The sequence below is a fragment of the Limulus polyphemus genome, unplaced genomic scaffold (genome assembly GCF_000517525.1).
Source record: "Limulus polyphemus unplaced genomic scaffold, Limulus_polyphemus-2.1.2 Scaffold960, whole genome shotgun sequence".
Classification (NCBI taxonomy): Eukaryota; Metazoa; Arthropoda; class Merostomata; order Xiphosura; family Limulidae; genus Limulus; species Limulus polyphemus.
The window spans coordinates 332,984-359,654 of NW_013666570.1; the positions used below are offsets into that span (position 1 = coordinate 332,984).

Consider the following 26,671-nt stretch of genomic DNA (forward strand, 5'->3'; position numbering starts at 1 on the left):
ATAACTTTCCTTTTTTAAATTATTATGTCTTTATCAAACTTAACAATTTTATTGTTTGTGCTTAATATATTATTAACTTTTGCCACGCAGGCGCTCTTATTCATAATCACCTTTCCATTTACCTTATGCATTTTATTTGAGCAAAATCTGTATCTTTTGATGAGATTGAAAAGAGCCTGGTGTACTTCAACTGATAAATTGTGTTTTTCTTCCAAAATACATATATAAAAATATAATGTGAACAAATTCAAGTTTTAATATGAATTTCGGTATTACGTTAGAAAGAATTATTAACATAAACTCAATCTTTCACGTACTTTAATAAAACAAAATTAAAATAAGTTATTAAAAGGAAACCTTCACGGAACTAACCTAAAAGTTAAACCGTTAGCTGATTTTCTTACCTAAATCTATTAGCTGATAAGTTGATATTTTTATAGTCATATCTTGCGTCTCGTTTATTCAATAAGACGGTCATATTGAATAAAATATTGCAATTCTCAACAAGTTCGTGCGTGCGTGCAACTGCTCTGTTCTCCTAAATGTTAGTAGGATTAGTCTCCTGTAATTACCGATCAAAGTCCATGCAACTGAGCAATGTTTTTAGGAAAATCATTAAAATCAACAATGTTGTTGTTGTTTTACTATTAAGCACAAAGCTACACAAAGAGCTATCTGTGCTCTGCCTACCACGAGTATCGAAACCCGGTTTCTAGCAGTATAAGTCCGCAGACATACCGCTGTGCCATTGGGGGGCAAAATCAACAATAAAGTGAAAATATAGAAACTTGGAAAATAATTATCGATACACTCATTTCGTATCAACTCAAATGCTATTAACCAACGTAGACTAACATATCAGTTCACAAAGAATCTACAAGATTAATAATTTTAATTTAGAAATATGCCAGTTTGATGTCAGCTTCGGCTTAACTCAGCCAATCCTCTAAAATGTTACAAGTATTTTTTCATAATTATGTGATTGAAGACTGGTTTTGTGGTCATGAAAAACGAAACTGTGTGTAATATAGTCATTTTAAATAAGACAGAAATTATAAACAGATAATACGAAGTATCCAGACGATAGAAAGTAATAGCCGGGCTCACTTAGCAGAACAGATTTGGTGGTCTTAAATAAGTATAACTTGCATATACTATTTCAGTTGTAGAAGTCCAAAAATATCGTTGAAATATAAAGTTAAATTTTGAGAACCCAGTACCCCCTGAAAAAACGAAAGCTAATAAAATTCCTTTTAATTACATAGCTAGTTGTATTTATAATCCTTTAAAATATAATAAACAATATTATATTATAAAAATATATCCAACTTCCTATTCAAATTTTATATACAAGTCGAATAAGTATAAAAGGTTTACTATTATAACTGTCGCTTGAATATATATATACATAGATAGATAAAGAGAGAGAGTTTCGTACGTTTACACGACGAAAATTATTCAGAACAAAAACATTATATAAACCAAGAAATGCAGTCAAAATTCAATATATATATATTGTTGCATACAAGGTCAAAATATAGATATGTTAAAAGACAAAAACCACAGAGATCCCTTAAATATAAAGATTCACAGGATACTGAAATCAATGTTCATCTCTAAACTTAGTCATATATATATATAAGGATGTTCTAAGATATACTAGTAGAATACAAGGTATTTTTTGTGATATATTCATTTAATTAATATCGTTATATTCGTACAATACCACAAAATATTACCTGAGTTATATGAGTGACAGTTAATTCAGTAACGTAGTTGATGGTGTACTTCTAGTGGTCTGCCTTCCATCTGACCAATAGTTTAAAACTAAAAACTTCGAAAGATAGTATTTTGTTTGTTTGGCAAAGCTATTAAGGCTAAATATCGTAATATTCAGATTCGTATGGTCGACAGATCTTATGCTTCAATGTCAATTTTGTAAATCTTGTGTTCGTGATTCGAGAAGTACTAGAGATACGAGAAGTATCATACGTACGAGAAAAAATAGAAAGGGTCAGTTCTAGAGCTTCAAGTTCAAGAAGCGTTTTTGTTGTACGTAAGTAGACTGGACGTTACTTTTTAGGAAATAATCCAAAACGATCTGCCCATCAGTAGAAGCAGTTACTACAATATCATACAACACCAAATAAAATGCAATTGTAAGAAATTCAACAGTATTGTTTAGCTGTATGTCACGTGATAATGAATGACAATGATTCTTGTAAAAGTAAACGTCTGACGAAAATAACCATTCATGCATTATAAGGGATATAATACAACATCAAGGATCTTATCCAGCAATCTAAGGAGTTCTAAAAGTAAACGTCTGACGAAAATAACCATTCATGCATTATAAGGGATATAATACAACATCAAGGATCTTATCCAGCAATCTAAGGAGTTCTAAAAGTAAACGTCTGACGAAAATAACCATTCATGTAAAAAGTAAACGTCTGACGAAAATAACCATTCATGCATTATAAGAGATATAATACAACATCAAGGATCTTATCCAGCAATCTAAGGAGTTCTAAAAGATTATTAAAACTTATAAACTGTTCTACACTAAATTATGTTTATCTTACTTCACTGAAACTGTTATAATTTAGGTGAAAAAGTCATATCCATTCTACGTTGATGTGCTAATTTAAAATATCCAGATGAAAGGAGGATATACTTTCACCTGGATTGATTAAATGTCGTATTAGAAATAAATAAACTTCATGAACACAGCAGATTATCGTGTGTAAGAGAACGGCCCAGACGACAAACAAAGTTTATCTAATTTAAATAGAACATTCAGAGATCACTTGTGTCCCCTTTTTTTCATCAATCACATTCATCATTATATTCTTTCGCAGTGAGGTTTTATTGGATACATTTAACGTTTATGGATAATTCGTAGAATGTGTCAAGAATAAGACTGCACATTCGTAAACAATTAGTATATTTTACACTTGCTCCCTCACGAATAATTATTAAGTTCAACAACAGAAACTTGCTTGAGTTCCATTCCTTCCAGGTTTTATCATTCTACATATTCATTCAACATCTTGAATACACAATTACATATTCATTACATCTTGCTTGTTGCCAAACAATCTAGAAACTTCGAGATACGAGCCAAGACAATTACACCAAACACTGCTAGAGCCGACGAAAGCTAAACCTGTTTGTTTGTTTGTTTTTGACTTTCGCGCAAAGCTACACGAAGGCTATCTGCACTGTCCTTCCCTAATTTAGCAGTGTAAGACTAGAGGGAAGACAGCTAGTCATCACCACCCACCGCCAACTCTTAGGCTACTCTTTTACCAACGAATAGTGGGATTGACCGTCACATTATAACGCTCCCAACGGCTGAAAGGGCGAGCATGTTTGGTGTGATGAGAATTCGAACTCGCGACCCTCAGATTGGGAGTCGAGTGCCTTAACCACCTGGCCATGCCGGGCCGAAAGCTAAACCTCAAGAACTTTTTGGTATTAAATGTTTCACATAAAAACGATATTTACAAATGAATTTTCTTTTATAATGTGTATAGAATTCTGATGCTTATCAGATAAAAACAAAACATCACCGTAACTACACGGATTTGTCATCATGAATTATCACTTTCATCTACAGGTCACAAATACTCGTGCTTTCGTTTAACCTCTATAAACTTCTAACCATAATCTTTATATTTTGAGCAACTGCGTTTAATTTCTGGTGTTAGTGAAGGATATTATATTAGTTATATCATCAACATCAAGACATTACTGTTAAAATGGAACATCGATAGTTTTACTACCGATACTTCCGTTGGTACGGTAATAAACATTACGGAACGGAAAGAAGAGAAGAATTATTTACGGACCCGTCACGAAATACGCATCTATTTAATGAATTATGTAAACATAGAAATAGGTTACATTTGAGCTTCAGATGTACAACGTTGCACTATAAGTACAAAGACCTGAACAGATAGATATACACATAGAGAAAATTACAACTCAAGAAAAAATTGTTACTGTATATCGCTATTATAGTTGATTCTATGGGGAATTTCTTTATAAAAGAACCTACGAATTATGCTAAAATGGAGAAGTTTTGGTTTCCTCAGAAGTGTAAGTATTTAATTTAGTGAATTATGTAAAGTTTTCTCAACTGTGGAACTCCTTAGGTCATGCGTTATGAAGAGGGTTGAAATGATAAGAAAACTCTTGTTTTTCTTCATGTGCTTTACGTTTTTGTCCGTCTAATGAACTATCAAGTGTTTGTAAGTTGCAAACTTTCAACACTCCGTAAGGAAGAAGATGTCCCCTTCGACGATTAGAGAAAACAGCGTAGGATATCCATGCACCACATGTGAAAGCAAAAGATAAGATAATCAGTATCCCAAAAGTTTCTGTCCATGGTATTGCTATCACCAAAACAAACTTAACGAGGTCCATCGTCATATTGAGGCTATACTGGACACCACTGACCACTCCACGCTCTTTTTCTTCTACTAATTCTTGAAGAAACTGGTTGACTGTCATGTCCAATAACCACAATCCTGAAAGCATTTTGTAAACGTGAGCAATTGTAACTCGAAGCAACGTATTTAATGTTTTGGTGTGAAAATTTAACAGTAATATAAAACATTAAGGAACAGAGTTTTTTTTATATATCATAAGATCGCTTACAAAGGAACTGGTTCATAAATAGACGTTTGCGAACTACAAATCATAATAAAATCTGCCTTAAAGAAATACCGATACCATTAAGATAAATAATCTTAATAAACTTAAAACATTAATGTAATTTAAAAATATCTAAATAAATTTATAAATTCCAGATAAATATTTATTAATTTAGATTGATTATCTTTTGATCTGATTACAGAACAAGATGCTTGGAGGCACGATCTATCTACTGTCCATACATAATAATCTACATTTTATCCAAAGTACGTTTTTAACAACTGCAACTTTATTTTTTGTTAACGTCAAGTTGTTGTTCACAATCCCATTAAACTTACCTGTTCGAGCTGCTATCATTCCAGCAAGAAAGACGATGACAGATGTGTACATATAACCTGTACTGATATCCAGAGTCTCTACAAGAGTTGTGAAATCATCTTGTGTGGCAGATTCGTCAACTGAATTGGAATTCAAATACGACGTCGATGTTTCTATTCCGTAAAATTCGGTAACGTTATCAGAGATGGTGGTAGAGTTCTTGGTAAAAAAGGGATCAAAGGGGCTTCCTGGAAGCCATATGGAAATAACACATAGGCTAGCGCAACATATTTGAGAAAACAAGCCAAACAGTCCTGTTCTTTCTAGACCCACACGTTTTCTCATAGCTGGATATGCGATAGTACCGATAACTCCTGTAAAGCCAGCTAATCCAGTCATTCCACCCATCACTGCTTCAGATACCCCTTGTGTGTAGCAATAACCTGTATTTTATGAGAAACTATAAGTAGAAATCATTCTTAGACTGAATTAATTTTAAACAAAGAGCCAAAAAAGTTTGGATTAATTTCCACGAAACATATTTCTATATGGATGAGATACGAGAACGCGACACTGTCTACATTAATAAACAGAATTTAAGTATTGTTAACGCAGGTATCTAGTTTTCCTGCGGCTCAGCCATTATCAATTACTTCAAGAAATCTTTGTGAAATAAATTACTTTCAAGATGACGTTGTTATCTAGATGTCTTTTGAGCATGTTGACCAAACATCAATTTGCCCAAGACAAATCAGATATCACTAACACAATACACAAAAGTCAAACAAGCATTCTGAAACATATCAACTGTTTCTTAACCATATTAACTGGCAACTTGATTCTAGCCTCAATATTTTAGACGATGAACTGTAGTAAGTCTATATCGTAGCATAAAATAATTCTAATGTTGTAGCTATCTATGTATACACCAAAATACGTAAAGGTATCCATCCAACAATGTACATTATTACATTGCCGGTTATACGTCACCTATAGTTATGCTGTCAAAACCTAAGACAGTCATAAACAAGAAAGCAAGCCCCAGTCCTGCAGGGCAGACTTCATGGGAAAAATAAATCTTCCATCCTCCAAAAAATTCAAGGAAATGCCTTTTCACAGACGAACAGCAGCCGGAACGTTGATGCTCGACCGAATTTGTGGCTAAGAAAGACGAAACAGGAAAACTTTCGTTACGACACAGAACCTTATGTGGTACTAGTCATTAGTTCTATTTTTTATTACCATTGTGTTCGAAAGAAAATCCGCAACATAAACATATAACTGGCAATATCAGAGGAATCTTCTAATTAATCCGGTTTAATTAGAGTAATGAATATGTATTACTTAAAAGAGTATGTAAAGTGAATTGATTATAAGAACATGTAAGCTGGATTGATTGAAATAACACGTAAACTCGATTAATTTTAAGAATAATTAAACCGAAACAAATTTAAGAGTTATTTAGTAAATTAGATTAAAAATAAGACTAAACAAACTGGATTAATTATAAGAGGATATAAACCAGATTGATTATAAGAATATGTAAACCGGTTTGAACAAAAAAAAATATGAAAACCGTATTCATCATAAGTGTTATAATTTTCCGGTTTACATACTCTTGTTTAAATTGGATTACACACGACCTGTAATTAGAAAAATTGATTCTTTTGTTTATTGCTAAGCACAAAGCTACACTTTGGGTTATTTGCGCTATGCTCGCTTCCGGTATCGAAACTCAGTTTTAGCGTTATAAGCACTCAGACATACTGCTGAGCCATTGGGGAAAGTTTTGATTAAACATATAAATTAAAAAGCTTAAGATATTGAACTTCAACTACATCTATAAGTCAGGTTTATATGCTAATTAAAATAACATTTCTTTCTTCTGAAGTAGGTCGATTTTATTTTTTACGTTTAATTCACTTTTCTTAGTTTGAATTTTACATGTGCTGCTTGATATATTTTAAATTATAACGTATTTCACCACTTAAAACAAAAGAAGAAGTTTTGCTTATGGTTATAAATGTATAAAAATAAACTTGACACAGCTGCCTGTAGTTTCTTATAAGATTCTCTCAGAAGTATTATTCTAATATGAACCGCAAACGTACTTAAAATTTTGGAGAAATCTTGAGCGAGTAATGAAGCAAACTTTATTATAAACGTACAACGTTTCGTACCTGATGATATCATAATCTTGTCGAAACATTGTATATTTATGATAAAGTTTTCTTCATTACCCATTCAAGCCGTTTCCTCGGCATCAAATTTAAATTCAGAACTTTAAATTTATAACGCGGTCTTAGAAATGTTCTAGTGAGGATTAAGAGTGTCATTCTCTAAACTATAACATTTCCTCATAATTACCATTATAATTAATAGAGTGCGTATTCTTTTAGTTTTCTATAATTGTGTTACTTTTCTTATATGCGACATGAATTTTTACTTAGCAATTTGCGAGATGTGAGATTAAAGTTATGCGTCTTCATGGTAGTTTGTAGAGTCATTTCACAAACTATATTTTTTAATCACAAGAAAGATTTTTAAATACCTAAAATGAAAAACTGTTCATCTTCGCTGTAGGAAATGTTCATTTTATGGGCACTGCTCAGAGGAAAAATATTTCAAATTTTTAGAGACTTACCATTTTAAGTAAGAAAACTAGATTTTGCGTAAATAGCCTATTTGTCCGGATTTTATAGATAACATGATATATTTTTTATGTACCCTACTTAGAAATTGTTCACTTGATCAAAATTGAATAAATTATTTTGACGCTAAGACATGTAGTCATATTTGACAAGTTTTTTTTATTTTTTTTACCCCATTGAGAAAATTTCCTTCAGAAGATTCAAAGTTAATACATCTCCCTGTGGTCCAGCGGTAAGTCCGAGGGCTTGTAGTGGTAAAATTGGGTTTCAATACCAGTGGTGGGCACAGCACAAATAGCCCATTATGCTGCTTTGTGTTTAATAACAAACAATTAAAAAAATCGCACATTTCCAGTTCTTTAGGTTTCAAGGTTTATTATATTTATATATTTCAGTTTAGTTCCACTGATAAATGAATTCAGATCTTTCCAAAGAAGTGAAATATCTTATTTTAGTTGAGAGTTATTTAACTACATGCAATGTTTAGCCCAATATGATGAAATCATGAGCAATATTTCTTTGAATCTATTACGCAGTATCAAATATCTGTACAATTTATTTAACTTTGACCCCTATAACAAGGTTACTTTACGTAGATTATATCATATGTCAACTGGTTTCTATAAATCATTTAACACTTTCTAAAAAGTATATGGCGAGTAGTAATAATTAGGTACTATGTGATCCATCGACTACAAATTATATACATCTTATTTAGGGACAGTTATCCTCCGATTTTTCTATATTTGAACGTTTTGTGAAGATATCAAGACTAAAAGTCAATCTGGAGACAAATGCTGTTTTTTATTGTGAGCTTAGATGGTGATTGGGTTCTGTTTTCGGTTTTTGTATTGGACTAACAATTTCAACTTATTAGGAATTTCATTCACCATATATTTTCTGTTGAATAAAACATAAGTTAACGTTTTACCGATATAATTAATATGGAAGCAAAAAAATAAATAAATAAAATAAATGAACGTTTCTGGAAGATTAACATTTCTTAAAACTTTTTTTTGTAATTAATCTTGTCTATAACATGTTTCGAACACTCACTTAAAGGTGTATTTAATTACTTAAATAATTTCTCCTTTGAATATATATGGAAATTACGGAAGGATAAAACTGCAAGGAAAACATTTTACAGTAATTATAAATGGGGTGGGGGGCATATGATAGATATTTATATTGTGTACAAAACTGCCTCACTGAATATTTTAGTTCCTTCGTTGAAGAATGCTTATGAATGGACTGTACAGAAAATGAAACATTAAAAGTCATAATAATTAATTTTGGAAAGAAGTAAAAGCACGGCGAGCCTCTATTCAAATTTATATTTAAAGAAGGATTGTTTGTTTGTTTTGAATTTCGCGCGAAGCTACACGAGGGCTATCTGCGCTAGCCGTCCCTAATTTAGCAGTGTAAGACTAGAGGGAAGGCAGCTAGTCTTGGGCCAACTCTTGGGCTACTCTTTTACCAACGAATAGTGGGATTGACCGTCACATTATAACGCCCCCACGGCTGAAAGGGCGAGCATGTTTGGTGTGACGGGGATTCGAACCCGCAACCCTCAGATTGCGAGTCGAGCGCCTTAACCACCTGGCCATGCCGGGCCTTTAAAGGAGGAAGATATGGAGGCAGAAATCATATGGTATAATGTCTCAAAACTGTTGGTGAGGAAATTATTTTTAAAATGGACTATTTTAAAGAAGGGGCTCGTATAATTAACGCCATAATTTTAGAAAATAGTAGTTTAAAGATATATGAACGCTTAAGCAACATATTTAATATGAATTATATAATGTTTTATAACTCATAGATAGGTGTCTACGGCATAAACAATTGGAAACAAACTCTGCGAGATTTAGCATTAATTAAAATAACACAGACTCTAGGATATAATTTAAGTTATATTTCTACCAAATAAAATATAGCTCTCCCGGTGAGGCAGTGCTGAGTTTAGGGACTTACAACGCTAAAATCCGAGGTTCAATTCCCCACGGTGGACAGAGCAGATAGCCCAATGTGACTTTGGTCCAAACAAACAAACTTATATAATAAAATAATCCGTATGCGGGACTGTTTAATTATTGCTATACATGGGAGTTTTCGCGATCTATCATAACGGTAAAATAGGTGCCTGGCCTTATAGACCCTTCTTACACCACCGGTGGTGTTCTATATGATATCCCTGGTTATGGACTATTGGAAACCAGCTTATTTTCCATTGCAAAATACGTTTTCGCAATACACAAATATCAATGTACTCCTCCCGCTCTTTATATGCTTTCCAAAGTCCATCAACCGTGCGCAGACGACGACGTTTGAGCAATCCATAGACGCAGAAATATTTGGGAAATGCTGTGAAAGGTATAGCATGAATTCCCCCTTGTACATTATTTTACAAAGGAACTGGTTGTTGACATGGCCTTGTGGTTCAATGTTTTGTCATGGTGGAGCCACATTTCAGTGGAATCCAATCCATACAAAGACTGTAGTTGCTCACGGTATAGTGTTATCCTGGTAGTAGTTGGAGATCAAATTCGCATTTGTCTCGACAATTTTGGTATTTAACTTACTAATAAAACTGTCTGTAACTATCTTGGATAATGTTTCGAAAACATTTATCATTTTAACTGTATAACCAGCAAGACGATAATAATTTGTCTGGATTTATTGACAAGACAAATTATTCTCCTTATCTCTGTTAAACTCACATATCTAAATAACTAACAATCATGCAGTCTAATTTCACTTTTTCTTACTTGCTTTACTTAGCTTGTGAGCCCCCCAGTGGTACAGCGGTATGTCTGCGGACTTACAACGCTAGAATCCGGGTTTCGATACCCGTGGTGGGCAGAGCACAGATAGCCCTTGTGTAGCTTTGTGCATAATTAAAAACAAACAAACAATACTTAGCTTGTTGGTTACCACAGTTGTATCCAGAGCTTTAAATAATTATCAGTTACTTTAGAAACCTACTTCAAGTTGTAAAGACCTTTTACTGACTTTTATCAGGTTTTACATATGTCACAATTCTTATGCTAATTTTAGTGCTCTTATAGAAGAGAAATGAGATTTTCATTAAAAACATCAACATTTGCAACATACTAATTTTGATATTCTACAAGTCCCTTAAACAACGTATTCAACACGTGGAAATGTATATAATTATTGGCCTCTCTTCTGGTACAATATTTTTATTAGTAATGTTGACAATACATATAACAAAAAACAAAATCGTCGCCAATAGCATCTCTAACGGCAGAAATTATCAGAGCTAAACTTTTCTAAAACCGATAAAAAATACACAAATCTCTTATACTGCTATTTTCAATTAATAACGTATTTCATTTCTTATTAATATATACTTGCTAAAAATCCTATGACTAAGGATATTTACCACCAAAGACTGTACCTAGATTTAACGACTGTAATATTGTAAAATAATGTTATGCCTACGAAAACTCCTGGTTTTTTTTATAAAAGAAAAGCAAAAAAGAAACATATTGTTATTCAATTCTAGTAAAATGATTAGATATATTGTGAACTAAAAACTGTGCTAATAATTTCTATATTTTGTTTCCACTTGCGCCATCTAGTGGTACATAAGTAACTTGTAAAACATATTGAACTGTGCGGAAACGTACTGCGTGTAACTATAAAATGAACTAGTAAAATGTATTTATCATTGCTGCATGTTCATTGAAAATAGCTGTTAAGAAACACGAAAACCCCCTGTTTAAAATACAAAAGAGAAATGAGAAGAAACTAATTTGAAATTCTCTACCTGGGACTTCTGCTGGAGCCTTCACTGCCAGCTGAGGAACACTTTTATATACTCTCCAGAGCAACCAATATTCAAAGAAAACTCCAATAAAGTTCCAGCCCGCTAAAAAGATGGCTGCAATTATGGATGACAAGGTCATAATCTGACCAACGAGTAGTGGAGCTAATAGTTTGGCTATCAGGTCAATTCTTCTCATCATGGCATTCATTTCTGAAAATATAAAGATAAATGCATGATTATGTCACTTTTTTTTTTAATCTCGTACAAAAATTTAAAAAAGTCCGTCTACTGAGTTAATTTATGATCAGTGAAAATAACACCAATACGTTGTGTATTGTACCTAACAACCAATTCAATTTGTCGTTAAGGTTATCATCTTTAGAATAATGTATCAATTTTTACACTTATGAAAATAATTTTGCTTTATTAGTTTAGTATATGAATCTAGATCGAACAAATATTTGTCACCAGTTAATAGTTGGTTGTTTCCTCCTGCGATTACAGGCACCCAGTCTTTCTCTACACAGATGGTGTTAGCCACTGAAGCTACCTGAGCGAGGACGGCGGTGAGGATGACATAAATCTGGGCCACCACGTCTAGCCATCCCTGCCAAGTGGACTTGACAAAGTCCGGAAATAGAAGTATCAAACACAATCCTACAGCACAGAGTACAATCATGCTATTCTGGACTATCAGAGAATTCCTGGCGGCTGGAATAACAAACAAATCTATTAGGTCTTTCGACATACCAGATACAATGTATCTATGGGCATTTTCAAAACCTAAGAAAGCGAGGGAAGCGTTGCAATGCCGAGTCACTAAAACACTACTTTCTGTTACCATAGAGCCACTAGTGTTGTCTTCTAACTTGTATCATATGAGCCATAAGTGTTGTCTTCCGACTTCTTGTGTGTATGTACGCGAATATATATATATATAATTATGTGTGTGTGTGTGTATATAAGAATAATTATGGTTTTTCAAGACTCAATTTGATTTGCATCAGACGGATGCCCTTCGAAAGTACTCCTTTTGTTACACTACCACAAATTACAATAATATAAACCAATATACTCAAAGTACAGCCTAAACCGGATTATTAACATTACAACATATTTCACAATTGGTGAAATTTAATGGTAGCTTTTAATAAACAGTGAGACTCATTTATTCAAGGCTTCATTTTGTTGTGAACTTAAAATGATGTTTTACTTAAACTGTATTTTTTTCAGAATTCGCACAGATTTTCTTTCTTCTTTACTATTTTAGACGGGTTTCGTATCCTGTCCAGAAGTTGCTTTATAGAAGCTAAGTTTGATAAATAATACAAAAAACTCCTAAACCTTGAATTTTCGGATAAATACTTTTATTCTGAACATTTCAGCTTTTTTTAATTTACATGAATTCCTCAGCGGTAGGTTTGGGGGCTTATAATGCTCAAGTTTCACGTTCAATCCCTGCATTGAGCAACGTACATATAGCCTATTGTGCGGTCATGCGCTTAAAAACAGACAAAACCCTTGTAAAGTTCGCCCCGAAAACTTCCCTTTATTAAATTACACTTTTTTGAAATTCTAAATACTTACCTTTCAACCGTGGATTGCGATCTACCCAATTACCAATAGAGCTTCCAAGGATGATGACTGACAGACTAGCTGCAAGTCCAAAAATAGCAGTTACCCGCAATGACGAAGGATACAGTTGAACTAAGTAAAGACCAACAGCAAAGGTCCACATACGGTCTCCCTGCAATCCACAATGTACAAAATTTGTAGATTTAAACCAGTAAAATAATGTAAACGCATCTTTACTGGCGCAAATTATACAACTGTAAATTATAAATATACATTTTTCGACCACATACAATACACATAAGTATAAATACTCCGTTAACAGGGATACTCTAATTCACAGACACCTGAAACACAGGTGGATAACAGTTTACACAGAAATTAATACGTTTAATATCATAACCTGGGAAAGATATCTCTTTCGCGACAAAGTACTTAACATTTCCTGTAGATCATCAAAAACATATGTATTAAGTAAAATCATTATTATTTTAATATTCTTCTTAATAAAACATTTAACAGTTAGTTTTATTTCAATAAAACTTTAATATATTTAATCTATATACACTTAGATCTATGTTTGCAGTCCGTAGGCAACATATAGAACATAAATCACCACATTTAAGACAGAAGCCGAGGGACAATAAATTTGAAAAATTTTAATTAATCATGTGATTTAAAAATACAATGATATTGAGATTAAGATTACAATCATAAAAATATATACATATTAGTAATCGCTTGTGCCTAATAACATAGCTGGCAATTCGTGAGAAAATTCTTTTAAAGGCTTATAACAATTAAAAGGTTAGTTTGCCTTGATTTTACATATTATTCTACTTATTTCTACACGTTCTTGTTGTTTAGCACAAAGCTAAACAATGGGCTTTCGGCGCTTTCCACCGTGGAGAGTCGAGCCTCAAATCTTAACGTAGTAAGTGGGTAAACATACCGCTGGCTCACTGGGGGATCTTATCCGTATTCAATGTGTTTTAAACATACTCGTTCTACAACTTCTGTTCAGTTACATGTTTTGCTTCTATGCTGAATATTATACTACATAAATACCTTTTAAAAACTCAAATGAAACTCCGAGTGTTGCTTATATATATATATATATGTTTCTGTGTTTAACAGTCGTTGGTTTAAGTGTAAGTTTTCTAACTGTCGATATTGATCTTATAATTACTGGTAGATGTGCTGAAAAAATATTAAAATTTTAAAATTCCTTATCGGTAAAGTATTTTACCACAAAAAGCAACATATGAAACTTCTTTTTTTATTGTTTCTTTAGGGAGGGGAGAGCGAAAATTCACTATTCAATACTGCTCCGGCCTCTATGTGCAAATTATTTCGTCAGCGTTGTGTTGAAAGCTAAGCTTTTTATGTATATTTTTACGAAAATCGTTTAATTATGGTAAAATATTTTTTATTTAAAAATATACCACTAGAGATTGTTTTAAAGAAAATAGGATTACAGCTTCACAGTTTGAAAATATTAGTATTGAGATGAACATTTATTTGATAATTTGCTTTATAATACAAACACATAATACATACAAACTTCATTTGCATAATGCCACCAGCCTCTAGTCCAACTACTACGAGCTCTTTACATCGTTTGCGTTCTATCTTTTAATAATACATTCTTCCAAATCAATAATTTAATTTTGCTCCCCAACAGTACTTGGTATACTGTTTTACTAATTATACTACAGTTTTCATGTCTGTTTTACAGAATTTTTAATATAAAATGAGAGTAAATACAATTAAACTTTTCGTGAAATGAAAGGTGTTTAATATAGCAGAATTTTAATTAGCGATTACAGATTTTTCATATCAAGTAACACACAAGATTTTGAAATTGTTTGACCATTCCCTTATATTCAAAGTATCAGTGAAAATTATTTAGAATTCTCAGCTCGGTAAGGATTCAAGTCGCTTATAATATGTAACTCCTCACAACAAAACTTTGCCCATCGTAAAATGGACAGGTTATTATTTAAAAAGGTTGGTGTTGTGTTCAAAATTGATTGCAACAATTGTGACTTGTTATACAAGTGTTGTTATTTTATTGAATTTCTGCGCTGGCTGTCCCTAATTCTGAAGATACATACTAGAAGAAAGGCAGTTAGTCAACATCACACAATGTCAATTCGTGGACTACTCTAAAAGAATCTTCTGGTTTGACTGTCACTTTCATAAAACACCCTTGGCGGTAACGGGGTGTGAATCACGGATCCACAGTCTGGCAAACCAGCCACTGGACCGCGCTTGGTTCTTATACAGGTGAAACAGGACGTTAATTAAAAACTCCGATTAGTGAACATAAATCACCAGTTAAAAATGAAAATATTTTGACTCTGCCGTTATTAACTACGTTTCTTTTACTGATCACAGTATGAAATGGGATAAAATTAAAAGTATCGATATAGTCTACAGCTTTACTACCACAAGTTAAATACATAATGGAAAAAATTATTTTGTGTTGTGTTTGAATTCTGAGCCATAATTTAAATTATCAGTAGACATGAGAATCATTATGCTGATTTAATTTTTCATTGAATTTGAATACAAAAGCAAAATGTTCTATTTCCCATATTTTTAAGCTTATTTTCATAATTTTACTGAAAAGTATAAATTACTTTTGGGGTTTTCCATATTCACAAACCTACCGTTACAATTGTAATTATACTAATATTGTGAAGCGATAACCTACGAACATTGTATTACATAATATAAAAGATATAATTCATTACATGAAATATTTGATAACTTCATTCGGTTATAAAGAGTTAATAATCATTATATTAGTGAAGTAAAAAACAATAATAATCAGTAACTGCTGTTAATCTAGAAAAAAATATGTTTCTAACTTCATTGTACAGTTTCCACAAAACGAGAGTACACGTGCACTAACGGCCTGTTTGTTTTTTGAATTTCGCGCAAAGTTACACGCGTGCTATCTGCACTAGCCGTTCCTAATTTAGCTGTGTAAGACTAGAGGAAAGGCAGCTAGTCATCCCTACCCACCGCCTACTCTTTTTACCAACGAATTGTGGGATTGACCGTCACATTATAACGCCCCCACGGCTAAAAGGTCGAGTATGTTTGTTGGGATGGGGATTTGAACCCGCGACCCTCAGATTACGAGGCAAGCGCCCTAACCATCTAGCCATGCCGGGCCGTGCATTAACGGCCAGTAAGAAAGTTTCATCTAAAGATGTTAACATAAATAAATTAATTATGGATTTTTTGTGTGCAAATTTTTTAATTTGGCAAACTAACAGTCCTTTAAAAGAAATGGAATTATTCTTAGCACTCATTAGAAGAATGGTCATATTTCATGAAGTTAGGTTTTAATTGAACTAAAACTTTTCTATCTTGAAATATTTGGATTAATTAGTAGTTATTCTTTATCTTGGAGAGGTAGATATAAGATGAAAGCTTTATGAAAATACAAGTATGTCATTATTATATTTTATGAAGATCAGCATATTATAAACAAATATTAAACCATGACTTGCGCCCACACCCTGTCCTCCCTGTTTATAAACATTTGTTCTTTTCGTAAATTTTGGGCAAGCTACCTAGAGGTTACTTATTGCATATTTATGTATAACTGACCCTCACGTTTACGATTTATAATTACGGTAGATATTAAGTAATATATCCCTCCTATATTGTTTTTTTTTTAAGAATAACACTACGATAGCAATTAACTAATATTTTCCCACCATATGAGCTTCTAATATATAAAGAATAACACTACTGTAGCTATTAACAAATATTTTCCCACTATACGGGTTTATTATATGTCATGAACCACGACAGTAGTTCATAATAGGGATCGCCCAGGAATTCCGCAAAAATTCTAATAGAACATACGGGCAAAAATTATCTCAAAAAGCAGACTTGTTCATGAAACAACTGAAGATCTTCTATATTAATGGCTAAGGGTGCTAAAATATTGATAATAGCAAAAAAAGTTGATTTTACGATTGTTAGAAAAATTCAAAATTCATGCATTTGTTCTTCATATTATTATTATTATTCATATTATTCTTTTTACAAGCCTACAGAAAAAACGGCTATGAATATTTTATTTAAACCTGAACAAATCTAATACAAAAACTCCTTTGCAGGTCATAGGACTATTTTTACGTTGATTCTTGAAAGAGAAGGAGAGATTTTATCACCTTTTTTATCGTTACTGGCTAAGTTTTTCTTCGAAGCTATTCAAGAACTGAAGCCTACAGCAAAACCAGTTAGGTATATTGCGTCAAAATCTACACACACAGCTACTAAACAAACTCCTGCGAAGGTTGTATGTACATGTATATTCTTAAGTTGATTCTTGAAAGTCTTCTTTGCTACCAACATAAGTTTGTCAAAGCCATTCAAGCATCGCAGATATGTAGAAGCCATTTAAGCACCATTATACTATTCAGAAATGCTCCATTTTATAGTAATCGGAAATGCTTCGATTTATTAGAATAAACAATGTGTATATTTATAACAGTGTCTCCAGCATTATTATTACTGATTAGTTTTACAATCCGCTACAGAAAAATCAGCTACGAATATTTTACTGCAACCTGGACAATAGTAATGAATGCAGTATTGATTATGTCAAAGGGTAGTTTTAAAATAAATTGAAGCACCTTCGTTTTTTCGCCCTGAAGAATTTCTCTAAGTCTTTTACTTTCCGCCATTGAAAAAATCCGGTGTTTTACTAATACACATTAATTAGAAAATAATTTGTGAACTTATAGCGCATTAAGCGGAAACTGCCACATTGAGGATTCATCATTTCTCGAGTTCGCTGTTCTTCATTGTTTCTGGAGTTCACTGTTGTACTTTGTCGTACATGGTTTTTGGGACTATTTCATTGAGTTTTCTCACAATAGACGATTACCATAGTATATTTCTCTAATTTTGTGAGTGGTTATTTACTCTACTGATTTTCGTACTTCGCTGAAATTATGAGTGCGTAATATCAGTATTATTATTATTATATTATTCATTTGTTTCACAAGACTATAGCAAAATCGGCTGGGGTACTTTGCACCAAAAATTAGACACATATACTATTTGCAATGCTGTGAATATTCGTGACCTATTTAAAAAGTTTATTATTTTTTATTGAAAGTTGATTTTTTATGTGGCTATAAATAAATAATATATGCGATGTTGTTGTTAGCAGCTTCTTTTGTACTCTACGCTTGTTAAACTCGCGTTTATACGAAACTTCAGGCACAGTAAATAATGGTTGATTGGAAAAAAGCCAATGCAGCAGTAAACTGTTGTAACATTCAACTGAATGCATATGCACGTATGTAGCTTAAAATTTATTCTCCATGAACAGTCATAAAAAAAATAAGAAACGAAATTAGTAAAAATTGTTAATTTAAAAAGGGGGGAATTGTGATCGTCAAAAAAATACAGAAACAAGTTGTATCAAAATGCAGAGATTATATTTTGAAACCTACAACTAGAGACTCTAAAAAATGTAATCAAACTAGGCTGGAAATAATATAGACACTATTTCCAGCCTATTTTGCTTAATTTTTAGAGTCCCTAGTTGTACGCATGTATGTTTGTTTGTTTGGAATTAACCACAAAGCTACACAATGGGCTATCTGTGCTCTGCCCACCACGGTATCGAAACACGGTTTCTGAGTTGTAAGTCCGCAGATATACCGTTGTGCCACTGGGGGGGGGGGGCTGTAGGCATGTAAATATAATCTTTGCATTTCGATTCAACTTGTTTTTGTACTTTTTTTCACGATCCCTACTTCGCTGTTTAGATTAATAAGTTTACTTATCTTGTTTGTTTTAGATTTCGCGCAAAGCTACACGAGGGCTATCTGCGTTAGCCGTCCTTAATTTAGGAGTGTAAGACTAGAGGGAAGGCAACTAGTCATCACCACCCACCGCCACTCTTGGGCTACTGTTTTACCAACGAACAGTGGGATTGACCGTCACATTATAACGCCCCACGGCTGAAAGGGCGAGCATGTTTGATATGAGGGGGATTCGAACCCGAGACCCACAGATTGCGAGTCGAGTGCCCTAACCACTTGGCCATGCCGGGCTACTTATTTTGTATAGAATAACACTACGGTAGCTATTAACTAATATTTTCCATCTATTTGGAATTACTATATATAAAGAATAACACTACTTTAGGTACTAACTAATGTTTTCCCACTATATGGGTTTATTACATATAAAGAATAACACTACAGCATAGGCATACGTTTAATTACTATTACGTAGTTACAAGTTTTACTTGTAGCCAAATGAAAACTATTCGATAAACATGTTTATCTGGGATTTGAGATTATTTCACGTGAACAAAATCGTTCTAGTAATTTTCATACATCTAAAATGCTATATAACATAAAAGTGATATCGTGATGGTCATAAAGAATATTTGTTGGAAACACATATGCACATTGTTAATTGCATTTGTTATATACTATATATATAGTTGGTTTTAAATGTCATTATCAAAAATAAAGTATAACTTACCCAAGCTGACAAAGCATGACTGCAATACATTTTGAAGTATGGTGTCTTCAACTTTCCCCAAAACGTGCTGTCTAAAATGATAAGATTATTATGAACCATAAACTGAATTTTAAGTGGGTTAAAAACGAATTTTTCTGCAATGATATATGTTGTGATACTTGCATAATATCCTTCTAGAATTTTAACCGCGACGTATTCGAAGCACATAATTGTAGATGTACTGTACAAACAAAACCAATACACACAGAAAATATAATCCTATCACTTGAGCATAAATTAGACAAATCATCATTTTGTAGTATACTAACTTCAAAGGAATAAGTCATTTAATGTGAATGAATACAGATAAAATGTGTTATTAACTTGAAAAATAAATAAACATTAGTGTCTAGAATGTAGCAGCAGCTTGTGTGAATTGTTTTGTTTATACTATGAAATTAATGTGTAATGTGACAAGATTTTAATGGAATAATAATAACAATGATGTTATCATCACTAAATTAAACGTGAATTTGTTTTCCAGTGTGGAATTATGAACATTATTTTTCGGTGTTGTAAAACAAAAGCCAATTTTAGAGACTGTTTGTTAGAATATTATATTATTGCTGTCTGAAGAAGTTCGACTAATATTCGTCCTTATTATATTTATATGTTGGAGCAGTTACGGTAGTTAATGAGTAAGATTCGTGTGCTAGGCTACATATTCTATTAGTAAATCACACATGTGCAAAATGGGAATATATTTAGTCAGTTAGACTTTCTAGTTAGGTTTTTGTTTGCAATGAGTCTCATACACACTTACATGTGTTAATATATTATATTACCGAAAATCGTTCATGTTGATCGCACAAAGGTGTAGTTTCGTCTGACCAGTTGCAGACAAAGTACGTGTTTGGCGTGGTAGAACGTAGCATTTAATTGGCCATTAAGAAGATTTGCATAAGGAACAAAGGCCAAAACTTCAGATATTGTACAAAGTCTCAAACGTCGTTAGGAAAGACAATATTAAGAATAGATGTTCACGGATGAACTGCATTCGGATTCATGACTTTATTGGTCAGAAGGTTCCTTACGAGTAGCACCAAATACCACCAGAATTGCAATTAATTCCACTAATTATTGCTGAGATTTCCTATGTATATAAATTGGGTGATTTAAACCTATATTTTCTACACTGAGTGTTGTAACAGACATAAACATACGACAAATCTGTATGATGATATAAACCTCATTGGCAATGTAGGGTATATAACGACTTCGGTAATTTGAGGGTTAATTGTTGGGGTATGGTCGACTGTATTGATTGTATTTTTTTAATAGCTGATTTTTGTACTTTGGAGTAATATTGGTATTTTTCTTGTATCTTTTTATACTAGTGGAAGCTTTTGAATAGATTCACTTAAGGACGATAATATATTCTTTGGGTTGTACGTGACCTGTTATTTACGTATCCATAAATTATTTCGTAATTTAGTAAAATAGTTTATTGGAAAGTCATCTGTAGCTATTAAAGAACATAAAGAAGACGAATAAGGCAATGACCGAGTAATTGTTGTTGCACCAAAGCCAGAAACATTGTATTCATCTACTGAAACCATACATATATATGTGTGTGTAGGGTCTTTAACGTACCTCTTAAGGCTACAAATTCATTGGAAGGACCGGTCTTTTAAGTCACGTTAATTTTTATTTCTTAATAATTTAATGTGCACATGTACAGTGACGCCTAACTTAGTATAAAAGTGAGAGGTCATGCGCTACTTTACTTCTGCCCCCTCCCCTCCCCCGGTAGGCGCCTTTGCTTGCACTGCAAGTAAATATTATTTTATTTGCGTTTTTCAGACGAGATAATAAATGGAACACAACGAACACACAGGTAGTTTTAAAAGATCGTTAAACATTACACACACACTCACACATATTTATTTTAATTTAATAAAGGATTTCGTTCTTTTTTATGCGATCAGTGGTGTTTAAATAAAATAGTACATTTTTACAGTGTATAGTTCCAAATAACCTACATAACTCTGAAGAAAGGTAATATATCATATCAGTCATGCTCTCACCCTCATATCTTGAAGTTGAGTGTGTTTTTAAGCAAATACCTGTTCCTCAGAAGTGTTATGTAATTTACATAGTCTTAGTTTTAGAAGATTGAAGTATCTTAGTAATGAACGTGAGATTAAGATGGCCTTCCTATTTATAATTTCAAACTATTTTATTCTAACATTTTTCCGCTGGAAATAATGCTAATTTTAATATTTTAGTGGCTACCATTATGAGGTATCACAATTATCATTGTATATGACGCGGACCTTGACCTAGTTTCATTATTATCTTATCAATTGATAAAACTAAGCCTTATTTCCAACACAATATTTTATATACTCCACAGTCTTCCAAAAAGATCACTTTAAAGATATTATAAAAACACAGTTAACAATAAATAATACACTAACTTAATAATTGATACAGTAAAAATGTTTTATATTTCTATGTGAGGTGCGAAACAAAATCATACATAGTGAATCTACGAAGAAACTGTAAATAGCGTTTTTTACTTAAGCTTGAAAAGTTGTCTTTATGTATATAATTTGGATTTCCGCTGCGTACTGCTACATAAGACATTCTAAAATTAAAAATCTGACAGAGTAAAATATAGTCAAACAAAAACATGTATAAATAAACAGAAACTTACCCGCTGGATTTTCGGTTTCAAGAAGAGGGGTTGTCTCTTCATTCTCAGCCATGTTGAAAGGTTGCTTTTTTTTTGAAACTTACAATTATTATGTTTTTATATATAATACGACAATTAAAATATCTGTGCTGCTTTATTAAGTAGCATTATTTTTCAAACTTTTGGTAACAATACATCTCAGTTGGAAAACTACCATGAAGTATATTTCCTATAAATAATACTCAGTTTACGTTAGATTAACTTAACAATAAGTTATCCGTGTTTGATTTTTGCATTGAGTCTTATCTATCTATAAATGACTATATTTTAGTTGTTTATCATTTAAAGAGAAGGTTTCAGGAGTTGTTTTATTCCCAGCAATTTAAGAAACGATAAAATTGTCATATATAATGATTGCATTTCAAGTTCTTTGATATCCGCTGTTTACTTTTATCTGATTAAGTAACTCTAGTTTAAATAGACGTAAGAAATTTTTTAATAAAGCACGAGTTTTTAACTAAACTGTTTGTTGTTTTAGAGCAAAGCCATATTGAGCTATCTGCTGTGTCCACCACGGGGGAATTGAACTCCGGATTTTAGTGTTGTAAGGGGACTTTAACTATACTAATTGCACAATAACCATTTCCCAATCAGTTGACTCCTAATATATTATTGTATGAAAGATATACAGGGAGGGAAAGGGAAAAAACTACTTATGGTTCGTATTGAAAGTCTGGACAGATGAGTTATCATAATTTGAATTTGACTTCAAATAGCATCTAATATTTTCAAATCACTCTGAAAATCAACCTATTTTCTACATTATATTACTTAGTAGATTTTAATAATAGACCGATCCCTCCAGAAACCGATATTTGTAAAACTTTACAAGAGCCAACTGTCACTTCACAAAGTCAGAAGAGTAGGAACAAAGAATGAGGAGCAAGGACTCTGGTTCCCGATCATTTTGGAAGAGGCCAGCGTATGCCCCTCTCCCACAATATTTTAAAACAATTTGTGTCTCAGAGAAAGAGAGAGAATGGACGATTGTGTCTCTGTGGTTATACAGGAAAAAATATAATTTATCTGATGTAGGGAAAGCCATGCCGCTCACAGGCATGTTGTTTCGACAGGTACGTGAGAAACAGGGCGTGTCACACCTAATCAGTGTTGGTCCCCGACCATTACTAAACACCATCCCACCAACTAAAAGTTAGAAACTATTTCAGCTTATGGCGACTCAGAAATCAAATGTGACAATACTTAAACTCTGGATCCACTCAAACAGACTATATAAATTACAATGTATCAGTTAATTTATTATTTAATTATTGCATCATTCTGTAAAACTAAAACAATGTAGGTCTAAAACCAAATGCATACCGATTTGATCTATGATACACAAACAAGGATTTTTGTTTAACTGTAACTAATAATAACACAAATACAGGACTTCAGGAGTCCAATTGTTAGATTTAAAATGAATCTGAAAGGGTGACAAACATCAGATCGAGCATTAAGCTTATTTAATTTATACCCTTAGGCCTTAGAAACTACACGTACAATGGCAGATAAGAAAATAAGCAAAGATTGGAAAGTAAATAATTAAATTAACTTAAGGGTAAAAAAATATGACAATATTCTATAAGTATATCTAATACAAAATAATTGTCATACCTTAAAATAAAAAAGGAGATCCTTTTGTTGCAAAGACACTATTTTCTATAAGAAACTGTGTTTTTATGACTATGAGTACATAATATCATTCTGACTATCAGACGCTTCGTCATAAGAGGCGTGTTGCTACTACTACACTTTCTAATCCACTCAGTTCTTTCACAACTACTAATTACAAACAAACTAGTTCCCGTCACGTGAACACCTTATTCGTAGACGATACTCGTACAAATGTTTTGAGCTCCAAAAAACGAAGTTTGCCTAACATTGTGTAAACTGGTGTTCGTAATGTCACTGCCTATTTTGTCTCAAATCGATTCGTATCATTAAAGAACCACAATTCGATAAAGCTAGGCAAAGAGTGGATAGAGACTGTTAGATTTTGCTGTAATAAAAACATGATAAGGAAACCTTTAGTTTGTAGGATTTCGCGCAACACTACACGAAGGCTACATGCGCTAGCCGTCCTTAATCTTTGAAGTGATAAACTAGAGGGAACGCAGCTAGTTAACACTACCCACCTCCAACGCGTGGGCTATTTTAATCGAATGCTGGGACTTCCAATCCCAAAGGTGGAAACACGATTTACTAAATACATTTGAAAATTATGCTAAAATAGACCACTACTTTTCAGTAATAAACGGCTTAAATGGTTATTTAAGACTTTTAACTTTCCTTTTATTTTTATTAAGTCATGTTATCGGTATTAACCGAGGCATAATATTGTTACGTCTCCGTTTGTTAGTTGATTTTCCGTAAATTCGTTCCGACGAAACTTTAGCGACACAAGTCCTTACTTAATAAAACTGGTTTATTCTTTCCGAATATAACTTTACAATACACTTAATTTCAACAATCGCGCTAAAACAAACGCTATAACAACGAACGTGCTCAATAATACTCTCTGACTGCAGATCAATTACTCACTGTCTACACACATATTAATTCGTCACGTTGTCACCCTCTTATATATATACCAGGCTACCCTATATCTAGTAATCTCCCGTCTATTCCCGAAGGTTCGAGAGAAGTGGCGTGACATTAGTCACGTGACCTCGCTCACGCAACAATATATATATATATATAAACATAAAGAATAATATGTATAACAACTCTTGAACATTCTGTAGCGAAGGTAGAAAATATGAAGGTAAAAACCTCTGCAGAAGAACGAAGTATAAAGTGACAGGGAAACATCGTCTGGCCCCCAGTGGCACAGCGGTATGTCTGCGGACTTACAACGCTAGAAACCGGGTTTCGATACCCGTGGTGGGCAGAGTACAGATAGCCCTTGTGTAGCTTTGTGCATAATTAAAGACAAACATCGTCTGTCAGGTAGCCACGGACATTTCAGTTTGCAGGATGTAAATCCTCGTCATCATAATCAATAGCAAACAGCTATGGTAATTTGCGTTGTTAAAGGTTCAGCACCAAGAACCGTTAATGAGTTAACCCTTCAGCTCAGGTCAGTGGCGTTGCAAGAGGGGGCAATGGGGGGGGGGGCTTCACACGTGCGAAATTATTGTTTGCCAGCAATTCGTAGAAACAAATACTATGGTATTCTGTTTGATTCCACATCTGATTTACCCCATCGTGAGCAATTGGCCCAAGTGATTCGGTTTATTGACATTGACTTTAAGACAAGAAAAGTAGAAGTCAAATAGTAATTTATTGACTTTATACAGATAAGGAAAAAGACGCTGCCAATACTGAGAAAACAATAAGCACAAAATTAGAAGCGGATGGAATTTTATTGAGTGATTGTTGTTCACAATGTTATGATAATGCTTTCATCTGTCAGGCGTTCAACAAAGAATTCTGAACAAAAATCCAAAAACAGTGTTTATAAACTGTGACAACCATAGTTTGAACTTAGCATGTCTTCATGCTGCAAGTCAGGAAACAACAGTTATTACCTTTTTTGGTATAATTGAAGCCATTTATAATTTCTTTGCTCACTCAACAACTCGATGGGACGAACTGCAGCAGGATCTTAAGATCTCTGTGAATCAGAAACACGGTGGAGTGCAAGAAAAAAATCAGTAAAAGTTGTACATGAAAACTGGATGAATTGCTAGGACTGTTAGAGCAATTAAGTGAGAATGGCAACACGGCTGAAACAAAATGTGGTACTCATAATATTCTGCAACTCATGCTTACATTTGATTTTTTTGTACTTTGGCATTTTTGGAGAAATTTTTTATCATCTATCAATCGAGTGCAGAAACGTCTTCAGAACCCAAAAATTAATTTTGGAAAAGCAGCTGCTGATCTGGATTCTTTGAAAGAGGATTTGACAGAATCACATGAAAAGTCCTGTCAAGAAGCACTTAAAATGGGCAAGAATCAATGTGAAACATGGAGATTGACCATTGAAAGAAGAAAAATACGTCGTAAACGAATGCCAGGTGAAAATGCAGCTGATGCTGGATTGACTGCTGAACAGGAAATTTATCGCATCATGAAGGGTGTTATTGATCGCTTGATTACAGAAATAACAGATTTTCTCGCTCATTAGATTTAGATTCACGGTTTGTATTTCCACTAGATGTGCAAAATATTGTTTCTGGAGATTTCGAAGGCGGAAAATTGCAAGAAAAATGTTCTAACTTAGCAAAGAGCTATCCAGGTGATATTGATGGACCAGAATTGTACAGAGAAAGTAAAGACTGTAGAATGTTGGTAAGTAAAAGAACACAGACCGATTTTCTTGAAACAATGGTTGCAACTGATTTGTTAACATATATAATTTTATATGGTGAAGATGTTTTCCCAAATTTAAGAATT

At 33.1% G+C, this 26,671-nt stretch overlaps 1 protein-coding gene across 1 annotated transcript; it reads right to left on the bottom strand.

Annotated features, from left to right (window-relative positions):
• Window positions 1-3,456: 3,456 nt before the first annotated feature.
• LOC106461440 (solute carrier family 40 member 1-like) lies at window positions 3,457-24,266 on the bottom strand. The gene is made up of 9 exons (XM_013921263.2): window positions 23,885-24,266; window positions 22,229-22,292; window positions 19,531-19,601; window positions 13,009-13,168; window positions 11,890-12,132; window positions 11,422-11,631; window positions 5,971-6,141; window positions 5,001-5,423; window positions 3,457-4,535 (listed from the first exon to the last, which is right to left on the bottom strand). Exons 2-9 carry the CDS (start codon window positions 22,278-22,280, stop codon window positions 4,162-4,164), a joined length of 1,704 nt encoding a protein of 567 aa, XP_013776717.1. The 5' UTR covers window positions 22,281-22,292; window positions 23,885-24,266; the 3' UTR covers window positions 3,457-4,161.
• Between the last annotated feature and the right edge of the window lie 2,405 nt (window positions 24,267-26,671).

What these genes read in the sequence shown, in the direction of transcription:
- LOC106461440 (XM_013921263.2), bottom strand. Translation starts at nt 22,280, where the DNA reads ATGGCTGAGAATGAAGAGACAACCCCTCTTCTTGAAACCGAAAATCCA. An exon ending in TGAAACCGAAAATCCAGCGG is followed by an intron (nt 19,602 to 22,228) that starts GTAAGTTTCTGT and finishes TTATCATTTTAG; the next exon opens with ACAGCACGTTTTGGGGAAAG. An exon ending in GTCATGCTTTGTCAGCTTGG is followed by an intron (nt 13,169 to 19,530) that starts GTAAGTTATACT and finishes TGTGGATTGCAG; the next exon opens with GGAGACCGTATGTGGACCTT.